Below are 12,285 nucleotides of genomic sequence, written 5' to 3' on the forward strand. Positions count from 1 at the left end.
TTTTTTTTTTTTTTGGTTATGAGGTTTACAGTGAGGTCAACTTTCTGAGCAGACTGGGAGTAACAGTGTAGCTCCTCCTCTTGGGGAGCCACTGCAAAGTCAAAGGCCTAAACTCTTAACCAATTTCACTCCTATGTACTGTTCTAGCTTCCTAAGCATAAAGAGAAAAATAATCTTCACCTGTTGTACAGGGGCATGACAGATGGCTGTTTTTCAGTATCTTTAAACTCCTAGGAAGAAGTCTCATTTGGACAACTAGTGTTATTTAATAAAATGTGGTTCCTGGCTTTCTCCTTTTCTTCCTTTCTCCAAGGCCTCCTCCACCTGTTCCGTCCTGCGCCCCTCACTCTCCTTCCTTGTGCCCACCATCAGCTCCCCTCATCTCCTCCCTTCCTCTCCTTGACCACGACTTGCCTCCTCTTCCTCCTCCCTACACACTCGGTTGGCACAAGACTTCCCGCTGGGGCACATGCCCATGCACACACACGCGCTCACACACATACACACCGAGGCACACATACACACACGCGCACACACACACACACTCCGTCCCCTCCCCTCCCGCCGCTGCCGCCGTCTGAGCGGTAGGTGTTTTCGCTGTCTGCGCCGGGCGGGCCGCAGTGCGGCTGCGCGCACTCGGGCTGCCTCCGGGGCTGGCAGGGCAGCGGCGGCCGCGGCGGCGGCGGCGGCGGCGGCGGCAGCAGCGGCGGGCTGGAGGCAGGAGGCTGGAGGCTGGAGGCTGGAGGCAGGAGGGCAGGGAGCTAGCTAGGGAGGGAGGCGGGCGGGCGGCGAGTGGCGCCCAGCCGAGCCGGGGGCTGCAGCAGCCCGGCAGTCGGGAGACGTGAGGGCAGAGGAAGGCAAGGCGGCCAAGTCCCCGCGGAGCCGTTCTTCCCGGGCTTGGGGGACCCCCTCTTCTCCGCCCCCACCCCATCTGCCCTCCCCCAGTCGTCGTCTTCGTCGAGCGCCCCCTCCCCGGCCGGCCCCCGAAGGGAGGCAGTGGCGGCGGCGGCGGCGGGCTGAGGCAGCCGGGATGCCCCTGCCCCGCTGAGGCTCCCCCACCGCGAGGAGCCTCTCGGTCTCCCCGGTGATGTTCCCCAGGCAGCAGGAGAAAGCGACTCACTCGAGCCCTGGGGTAAAGGCCTAGTTTATCCAGCTTCCTTCCTTCCTCTTCCTCCTCCTCCTCCTTCTCCTCCCTCCTCCTCTTCCTCCTCCCCCTCCCCTTCAATTCCCCCTCCCCCTTCCCCCGCCCCCCATCCTCCCTCCCACCCCTCCAGCAGCGATGGCAGAGGAACAACAACAACCACCACCACAGCAGCCCGATGCCCATCAGCAGCTCCCCCCCAGCACTCCCAGCCCGGGGGTGGCTCTGCCAGCCCTGGTGCCCGGGCTGCCGGGGACGGAGGCCCGCGCGCTGCAACACAAGATCAAGAACTCCATCTGGTAAGAGGATCCTCCATCGCAGGGGTAGAAAAGCCCAGGCACATTTCTGCTGCAAAGGGGTGAAGGGGAGGGGGGAAGAGAGGGAGGGAGCGAGGGAGCGAGCGAGCAAGCGAGCAAGCAAGCGGAGGAGCTGCTTGATGCATTCGTTGCATGTGGGTTTCCTGAGTCTGGTGCACATTTATAGGACCTTTGGAGGCGTGTGCTCTTTAAATATGTAAACCTGGGTCTGCCTCTCCAACCCCCCCCCCCCCCATTGTGACTGCAGATTAACAAGTTATTTGATATTGCACTTTGTGTGAGAGGCGGAGGGATAGAAAATAAGTTAGATTGCATGATGGTAGCATGTATCTAGGAGTGGGGAATGTGAAATGTGTTTACTCCTTTTTGCATTCATACAGGGAGAGGGAAAGAAGTGTATTGTGAATTTTCGCCAAACAGACCATTGTGCGTAAGAATATTAATATGCAGCGTAAAACCTGATTGTGTATGTGTCTGTCTCTCTTTTGGCTTAGCTACCCTTTCTAGATGTTTTTGTCTTGTTTATTCCAAGACTGTAAGCCTTCCAGAAGGAGTTCATTCTCTGCATTTCCTTTGAAGAAATATGCTACTCCAAAACATGACATTTTAATTTAAATGTGTATTCTCACAGACCATAGTATGATCTTTTGTTTTTTAGAGAATAAGAACCGGCCTTCCAGTAAAGGTTTACTATTATTTCTTTTACTGTTCTTAATGATGTTTGAAAATCAAGATTAAGTCAAATCAGATGTCCTCTTGCGTTATTTTTTGGTTAGTGTATGACTATTCAGTAATTTGGTATTAAGGTGAGCTCTTGAATGATGGTGGTCTTTTCATTATAAAGTAGATTGCTTGAGTTAGGTAACCTATTTCTGTTTAAGTGTAAGTAAGGAGTGCTTATTATAACAACCTCTCTTTTGGTTGCAAATCTTTATTTCAGAAAGATCATACCTTGGTCTTAATGAATTCATGAGGAGTTGCATATTAACTCATATTTTTTGGTGTAGCACTCTTTTTAAGGAAAGCACAATATTCTTTAGAATTTAGTTTATGAGTTACCTTTTTTTAAGAACGCCAAAATATAATTCTAATGTTTTTGTTAAATCCTTGAGATCAAAATAGACATCTTTTCAGGCCCATCATTTTGCTGTATTACACCCAAAGAGCCTTAAATTTTATTTTTAACTTTATAAAAGACCCATCTGAAGACTATCTGGTCTTTGCATAAAATTTGCTATAAAACAGTAATGAAGTTAGTGAAATTAAATGTGCTAAGTTTGAAAAGTGGAACTGGTGTTTTTCATATAGTAGTTTACATTATTTTCCTGAAAGGTCCATGTGTCCAGGTTATCTTGGTAATACGAAATAGGTCAATTAATAGTTTCACATTGTACTGTAGTTGGCAGTTGAATATTTTGTTTGCAATACAGATGTTTAAAAAATTGAAGTGTAAATTAATGAAGAAATTTTTTTGGATCTTCACATGATAAGTCATATTGTAACTTACCTGGAATAGGTCAGACAAAGATTTTTTTTCTTTACAGTTTCAGGATGTAGGGCTCAAAAATACATAACTGAGGGAGATGCTTAACTTTATAGCTTTTACTGTTAAGATTTTAATAAAATTGGTGTTTCTTCTATCAGCGTGGTATAAATTAGCTTCCCTGAAACCATCATCAAATTGAATTTAGCTTCCATGTTTTCATTACATTTAAATGAGGTATCATGTCCAAGTTGACAAAATGGCTACTAAAAACCTTGAAGATAGAGCATTTTAAAAAGTAGAATGGAGTATAATTTTTAATTAGGAAGAGAGTAAAAATGAATGAACTTTCACTTTTTCTCTTAAAAATAATCATTAGAATAGTTAACATAGGGAATTGTTAAGAACAATGAAAATTAGTCGAATAGTGGTGTTAGATTTTTTTCATGAGGGTTATTAATCGTTCTCTCTCTTGATGCTTCATATTCATATGACCTTTACAACTTAAGTCACTTGACATCTTTAACATATGTGAAACTTCTCTTACCTACAGGCAGTATAAATCAGTTCTTAGCACCTGTTCTGAAAACTTAGATAGGAAACATCTTAAACTTAACCTACTTAATTATATCTATTGGAAAATCATACTAACACATTGATATTTAATTTTGTGTCTTAGAGATCCTATTTGCAAAATTACTTCCCTTTTCATACTGTATTTATAACTTTAGACTACTTCACTTTTCATATTATGTTGACTAAATAGCAGTAATGGATATATTCAATATTTATTGCCTTTTCCCCCCTAAAGATTGAATTTCCATTGGTTTTGTAAAAGAAAGATGTTTGTGTAAAAAAGAATTCCCATGTCCCTGGCTTCCCCTAAGAAATAGTATCAATGTATAGTTATGATGTGTAACTTATTAAAAATATATTTTGATCAGCAAGCTTACAACTCTTTATGCATCTCATTGAGACATTTTTAAGACCATAGTACTTTAAAAATGATGGTTTTTGACACCTTCTAATCCGGGAAATGAACAATTTTGCACTACTTAGTTTTTGGTTAATTACTATTGTGAATTTTAAATTTTAATTCAAAGCAGCTTCTTTCTTAGATCATAAACAAGCCTGAACTTGGCCTTCTATACAAATATTAAATATAGTATATGATGTAGGCCTCTAGCTGGACAATGAGTTATTCATTATCTCAGCTCATAGGTAATTTAGTCTGTTTATTATATTAAAAATACATTATAATAAAAGAAATTTGTTATAATTGCAAATAAAAGTGTAGGATTTGGAATCAGAAAACCAGGTTTTACTACTTACTGTCTGTATGACCATAGGCAAGTCATATCACCGATTATCCTTAGCTGTAAAATGAGGGTCTTACTAGATGACCCCTAAGGGTTTCTTCTAGCCCTAATTATATGATTTCCTGTCTCTGAAAGAAAATGAAAGATTAAATTTTAACCAGCATTTATAGAGTTCTTTAAGGTTTGCAAAGCAATTTCTAGGTTATCTCATTTGCGCCTCCCAGTTCTGTGATGTAGATGTTATAATTACCTCCATTTACAGATAAGGAAACTGAGGCTGGGAAGGGTTAAGTGACTTGCCCATGATCACACAGCTAGTAAAATGTCTGAGGCAGGAATTGTAGACCTGAGTCAGCCCAGGTCACCCTGCCTCCAAATCCAGCACTTTGTCCATTGCGCCCCCTAGTTAGCTTTTAAGTAGAGCATACTGTGTGCAACTCTGTAGAAAATAAAATTAGCAGCAGCCAAGATTATTTTTGTTTTTGGTAATTCTTGGACATACAAACTTGTTCATATATCATAACAATAAACTAATATTTGCATAATCAGTTTGTAAATATCCATAACTCAGGCACAGGTTGATCTCTTCACTTTCTTCCATTCTCATTTTTCCGTGCACAGCCAAAGGGCTCTTCTTCCTCTAAAAGAAAGATCTTTATATACACAGATTGCTATTTTAATATTGAATGCTGTGCTAAGGATGCTATATAAACTTTTTTTAAAATGTTGCAGTCACAGGTTTGTCCAAATTTTGCTATAATTAGAGTTGAGGTGACTAGGGAGGAGGAATGTTAGTTTCTTTCCCAAATGAGGATTCAACTGGAGTTTGCCTTCTGGACTGTTTCAGATTTCTGCAACTTTTACTTCACCCCCATGTTGCCAGGTCCTTAGCAAATCTATCCTGTCTATTGCCACCTCTTTCCTATTAATTTCCTAATAAAGGAAAAACATAGTTACCAAACTTGAATTAAGGTCGGGATAGTAATTTAAAGAAACTTACAGATTGGACTGCATGGTCTATACGGGTTCCTTCTGATCCCAAGATTTTAGGGTCAAATTATGAAGGTGAAGTAGGAGGAGCTAGTTTTCATTTGAGAAGGTCATAGGATTTTGAACTTTAAGTGAAAGACCTCAGAAATGATTTTTAGGCCAGGAATTCTTAACCTGCAGTCAAAAATCTTGTTTTTTTTTTAAATATTTTAATAACTGTAGTTCAGTATAATTCCTTTGTAATCCTAGGTATTTTATTTTATGCATTTAAAAACATTCTGAGAAATAATTCAAATGTTTTGCCAGACACAAAAAAAGATTAAGAATCCCTGAGCTCTGCAAAGGTTAAATCACTTGACTTATCCAAGGTCACACATGTAGTAAGTAGCAGAGACCAGATTCAAATCCAAGTGTCATAAACCCAGTGTCTTTTTTCTGTTGCTCCTCTGCCTGTTGTAATTAGGTATCCTCAAGTTATGAAAAGATCTTGTCTTCTTGGACAGCAATAATCTTCCTACTTGGAATAAGAATGTATATATTTGCAAATAGGCTGTCACATATAGAATTTTAACTAAGTAAATAAGGATCATTTTCTAAGAAGATATCGTATTTATTGTAGTAAAAATATGGCTTATATTTACTCAACAGATGTGTGAATTCGGTTTTAATCTTTATGTAATAATTTAAATCTGTAGGTAGTCACTTATAAACATGTGCTCAAAACAGCCCCGCAAGATCGGCCTCCATTACCTCCATTTTATGAAAGAGAGATGGGGGAGGAGGGGAAGGGAACAAGGACTAAGACTCATCCAACTCATTATTTGTCTCTAGAAGTAAAGGTGAGACAAGAACTCTTCTTTTGGCTAGAAAATCACTCAGGTTTTTGTATATTTTGAATTTTGATTGTACTTAGTGACAGCATACATTCCAATTTCAACCAAAATCAAACAGCTTTGTTTTAGTTACTTCTCTGTTATGACAGGTTAGCAACTGGCTATTAAGTGACGAGTTTCTTATTTCTGTGGATTACTATGAGCAGCTTCTTGTAGAACCCTCCAGTTAAATTTTAAAGTCACAGATCATGGGATCAAAGATTTAGAGCTGAAAGGAATCTCACATGCTTCAAAGATTTGAAGTCTAGATAGACTGTGACTTGCTCGGTCATCCTGGTAATAATAAGTGTCAGAAGCAGAACTTGAGCCCAGGACCTCCAGCCCTAGAGTCAACCTTTTTTTCATTATTTAACATTGTCCTATGGTGATGTTTGGGGTGTCAGTCACTTAAATGTTTCCCCTTTAACTTTAAGGAGTCCCGTTGCTTGTCTTAGAGGACATGGGTAGTAACTCATGTAAAGTACTGCCAAAATGGAAAAGGAGGAAGTGGCACCTATCTTTTCTGTTTTGAATAAAACTGCCCCCTCCAGAAGGAGAGTCAGTTAATTTTAAGCCCCTCCCTTTGTTGGATTTTTCTAGAGTTAAGATAAGGATACATTTTGTATTTAAAAGTAAGACTGGACCCCTGTTAATAGATTCCATTGGTTTGGGAGTTATGGAAAAGCATATATAAAATTTTAGTGTTCTACTTTCATTTTTTGGAGCTCGTTGAGAAGAGAAGCTAGATTGGAGAGAAATTTGGATAGCTTTTTTCTTACTACTTATGTGCTTGTCTACTGACAATTGCGAACAAATTTTTTCCACTGATTTGTTGAAGCATATACTCTGTTAAAAACAACTTGAGTCATTCTTTGTGAATGAAAATTCATGTTACAAATTTTACACGAGGATAAATGCTATACCTTAGAGTTTCCCCAGTGCACTTAATTATAATAAGTTGAATGAGCATCGTAAAATGCACCTGCCATTGGTGTAAAAATGAACTCTTGTAAGACCCATAAGATGGTGGTATAAGGTAATCTCAGATGATGTATGTTTGAAGAATATCAGTACATTTTTATATTAACCTAATAAACCATAATAAAACCCTTTCCTATCTTATCAGGGGGCTGAAGGAAATTGTTGCAAATATAAGAAAGTATAAATTGAGGGAAATACAGTCTTTACTTCCTTCATCTATAAAATGAGGGAGTTAGATTAGATGACATCCAAGGTCTCTTCTTGCTCTAAACTTGCTTGACTTTATCAATAAATAAACCTTAACATGAGCAACAGCAATATAGCATACTGTGAGCACAGAGCAATGTGGTCATTGTGGATTTAACTCTTGCTAGGCAGCTAGCAGAGCCTTCACAAGGGATAGATTATTAAGACATCTTAAAGTAACATTAGATATCTACCTAGTAGCAATTTCTCAAGGTGTTAAATTCTTATGAGGCCACTGTATTGTCATAGGAGAAAAATATGTTGTATAGAAGGTGTTATGGGTATTCTTTAGTTTTTAAATAGAAATTTTTGAAGAGAAAAAAATGTAAATTATAGGAAAGTTTAAATTTTTATTATTTAGATTTTCTGTGTAAAGTAATATATATGATTTATAGATTATTTACTTGTTTGGAGTATCACAAAAGTGATTTGTCTCCACTAATACAGATACAATAATTTACTTATTGTGGAAACCTTCCTAAGGGTTATGACAGCCTGGCAGAAAATCTCAAGCAGTTCCAGCTATGAACTTTAAATATGGGAGCAATCTTGTCTCACAGAATCTTACATCAACCCCCCCGCCCCATGTCCCCCTTGAAGAAGCACGTTTTAAATTTCTGAGTAGCTCTCTTCTGCCTTTTGGAGGATCTCAGTGTAAAAGAGATAACAATCATTTGTTCAACCAAGAGGTTGCAGTGTTGGGGCATATTGAATTGATGAAAGAACAGTCTTCTTGCCCTGGTTAAGATTATGAAATGAAGAATAATTCCTGTAATCAGGAATCGATTGCATTCATGATAAGACGGTAATGTGTAGGCTTTCATTTTAAGAACGTTAATAAATTCAGGCATCTCTTTTCTTGGTACAGCAACTTGTATATTTTTATTTATTGTATGTTAAATGGAAGGTAATGTGAGTGACATTGAAGGCCAAGAGTTCCCACTACCATACTCTTATTCCCACCCATGTCTTGAAACAAACATACCAAGCAGTGGGTAGAATACAGAAGTGATGAGTATCTGGGCACAAGGACTCAAAGAGAAAAGTAGGTGACCACCTTTTAGTGTTAGTGGTCTCTTTAATTGTCTGCTGTTTCTCTTTTTAGTAGAGCTTCCATTCTCCCCATTTTGTGTCCGTGACTTTGGTTTGTGGCTATCATTCCTCACCTTTTCATGCTTTGCAGTCTTTGAATTCTTTGCTGTAAATACTGTTCCTGTGTTCCTAATTCCCTACCTTCTCTTCTTTGCATATTGCTTTTTGACCCTCCTCCCTTCAGAGCCCAACTTATATACCTTAGTGATAATTTCTTTCTCTGAATTCTTGTTAGCATTCATTGTCTTATAGTAGTAATACCTTACACTCATAACTCTTCAGTATTTAAAAAGTCTTTTCCTTGCAACAACCCTGTGATGTAGGCAATGCATGTATCATCAGACTCACTTTAAGATAGACTCTGAGGTTCAGAGAGGCTAAGTGAATTTTCCTTGGTGACATAGTAAGTTTTGAAGCTGGGATTTGAATTCAGGTTATCCAGTGCTCTTATCATTGAGCCATTTCTTCATGTTGATCTTGGGGAAGACTTCCTGGAGAAGTGAGATTTGAGCTGATCATTATAGAAAGGGGCAGGCTTATATATGTAAAGAGAAGGAGATAGTGTATTAATATTAGAGGAATCTGCATTTAGAGCCACAGAAGTAGAAAAGTTCATAGCAATAAAGGATGGATTCATCTGGTATATAACATGCTACCATCCATTGTTACTTATCTTTATAATAACTCATTTTTCAATCAGTAAATCAACAAGCATTTATGAAGTGCCAGGCACATCCCTGTAGTGTTTTCCCCACAACAGTGTGTTAGATAGTCCCCATATTTATAGATGAGGAAACTGAGGTTCAGAGAAGTTAGGTACATGCCCTGTCTCCTCAAATGGATTGTTAATTTCTTGAAAGCAGAGATAATAACTTTTTGTATATTCCTTACATCTAGCACAGTGCTTTTACATAGTAGCAGCACAGTAAATATTAGTAATAATGATGGTGACCTTTTGTCATAAATTATATTTTTTATTCAGTGGTTAAGAAAACAGATATGTGCAGTAATTTTTGGAAAGGTTTCCATCAAAATTGTTCAAATAAAGAAAAAAAGTTTTGGCATTTAAAGATTCTTGTGTTCCAACTCTAAACCATGGTTCTTTTCCTTCACTTAGCTTAAATGCTCCATTCTGATGCTGATTAAAAGAGGTATTGTATATAATTCTAACTTTTCATTAACAGCCTGCTCTTGAAGTTAGACCACATAAGTGAGTTTTTACTATTTTGAAATAAACCATTATTTGATACTAAAAATAAATCTCGATCCTCATTTGACCCTTCATCCCCTCAAGCTATTGTCTTATACCTCTCCTTTCTTTCATGGCCAAACTTTCTAGGAAAAAGCTGTCTATACTCATTGCTTCTTTTTTTTCTCTCCTATTTCTCTCTTTTAAACCCTCTACAGTTTGGCTTCCAACCTCATCACTCAGTTGAAACTGATGTCTGCAAAGTTACAAGTCATGTCTTATTCACCAAATGTAATGGTCCTTTTCCAATTTTCATCCTTTTTGACTACAGCATTTGACACTGCTGATGACTCCTCATGCATATTCTCTCCTCTTTGGTTTTTATTTTCTTTTTCCTGGTTCTACCTCAACTTTTTTTTATTGTTTCTTGTCAGTCTTCTTTGTTGGCTTTTTATCCATATCATGCTGCCTAAATGTGGATGTACCCTAAGTCTGTTCTGGTTCTTTTTTTCTTATTTCTCTATAATTTCTCACCTAGCGACCTAATAAAGCTTCCGTGGATTCACTTATGATCTCTTCGCATACACCTCTAAGGTCTTTATATCCAGTCCCACTCTTTTTCCTGAGATACAAGCCCACATCCCTAACAATTATGTGTTTCAAACTGGATACCCCAAGGATAACTCAAACTAAACATGTCAAAAACAGACTCATTCTCTGGTACCCTTACCCCAAACCTAACCCCTGCTCTAAATTTTTCTGTTTCTGTTGAAGATACCACCACTTATCAGTCACCCAGGGTCATGGTCTTGGGCTTGTTCTTGATACCTCATTTTTCCTCACCCCACATACAGAATCTGTTCTTAAATCTTGCCGTTTCTGTTTCTTCAACATCTCTCACATCCATCCTCTTTTTTTCATGTGGCCAGTACCCTAGTTTAGATCTTTAATGACCTCTCACCTGGACTATCGAAATAGTCTTCTATTAATTGGCCTTTGGGTGCCACATCTCTTTCCACTCCAGTCTATCATCTGCACAACTGCCAAAGTTATTTTTCTAAAGCACAGGTCTGGCCACATGACTGCCATGCTCCATAAATTTCAGGGGTCTTCTGTTGCCATTAGAATCAAGTATAAACTCCTCCACTCTATGGCATTCAAAGCCCTTTACAACATGATTCTGACCTGCCTTTCTGGCCTTATTATGTCTTTCTCTGTTCATATGCTTTGTAGTCCAGCTAAGCCAGCCCTCTTGTTTTCCCTCAAACAACACTCCATTTCCTGACTCCTTCCTTGCTTTTGCGCAGGCTGTTCTATACCTAAGTTGTCCTCTTCCCTTAATCTCCTACTTCCTTCATTGGTCTCACACTATCTAGTATATGAATCCTTTTCTGATCCCTTCAGCTGAAAGTGTTTTCCTCAGTGCCCAGCAAGATGCCTGGCATGTAGTTGGTGTTTTATGATTTTATTGATAATAATTCAGAAATGGAAAATTCCTGAAATTGTGGTGACCACTAAATAGGTAGCATTTTCTATATCTAACGTATAACAGATGAAGATTGTAATGAAATCATGACTATAATATTCAGCTTTCTTTTCCTCGAGTACGTACTAAATTCATTATATTATTTTCAAAGCTGTCCTGCTTATGTTTCCTTCTGAACTTCTGTTTGTTTCTCTGCATTAAAAATACTTAAATGATGCTCATTTTCTTTCTTTTTAAATAATATTATTGCTACCCTTCCTTTCCTTAACCCCCAACCCGCTTCCCCCTCCCCATGGAAAGAAAAGAAAAAAATAAAACCCTTTTAACAAATACACAGTCAAGCAAAACAAATACATTGACTGTATCTGAAAATGTTTGTTTCGTTCTGCTCCTTGAGTCCATCACCTCTCTTTCAGGAGATGGATAACATTTTTTATTTATTGGTCCACTGGAATTGTGGTTTGTGATTTCATTGAAATGAGGCAGAATTCCAGTTCTAACTATATACACTTTGATAAAAGGGAAAAAAGCCCCAAACTCTAACAAAAGAGTAAAGATAACATTTTACTTGTTGTGTGCTTACTTCTGAGGTAATCATTGTGTGTATATATGTGTCTGTGTGTGTATATACATAGCTATATGTATATATAGATTATATATATAGTATGACTTTTGCAGTTTTTTTGCTTGTCATAGTCACTTCTGATTGTATTTGCTTCGCTTCTGCATAATTTTATATATATCTTTTCCATATTTACTTTTATTTGTCATTTCATGAAACAATAATACCTCATTACATTGATCACAAATTATATTGCTATTCTCCAATTGATAGACACTGTTTCTTGTTTTTCTACTATTTCAAATAAATCCACATGAAGATTTTTGTACAGATGAGTCTTCTTCTCATTAAGTCATGTCTCAGGATGTATATAGTCTTAGCATTATTATGGGACCAGAGAGCATGAGTTTTGTAACTCTTAACATATATTTCCAGATAAATAGATGAATAGTTCTGCCAACAGCAGAATAGTAGTACTTGGAAATTTCTACATTTGTTGCAGTATTTTTTCAGTCAAAGGTCCTTGATGTTCAATGGTAGAAAGGGCACTGGGAAAGGATAATGGTTAGGGAGATAAAGTGGTGGGGGTGGGGCAGGGGAGTAGGGT

The 12,285-nt window shown here is 38.4% G+C and overlaps 1 protein-coding gene across 2 annotated transcripts in view; it reads left to right on the top strand.

Annotated features, from left to right (window-relative positions):
- Window positions 1-1,279: 1,279 nt before the first annotated feature.
- Window positions 1,280-12,285, top strand: part of RFX7 (regulatory factor X7) — a 181,508-nt gene continuing 170,502 nt past the window's right edge. The window contains exon 1 of one of the 2 annotated variants that reach the window (XM_036735415.1): window positions 1,280-1,440. In XM_036735415.1, the coding sequence (XP_036591310.1) occupies window positions 1,280-1,440 (161 nt within the window). The remainder of the gene's footprint in view (window positions 1,441-12,285) is intronic. The other variant, XM_036735416.1, reaches the window with a different exon arrangement.

The sequence above is a fragment of the Trichosurus vulpecula genome, chromosome 8 (assembly GCF_011100635.1).
Source record: "Trichosurus vulpecula isolate mTriVul1 chromosome 8, mTriVul1.pri, whole genome shotgun sequence".
NCBI classification, from domain to species: domain Eukaryota; kingdom Metazoa; phylum Chordata; class Mammalia; order Diprotodontia; family Phalangeridae; genus Trichosurus; species Trichosurus vulpecula.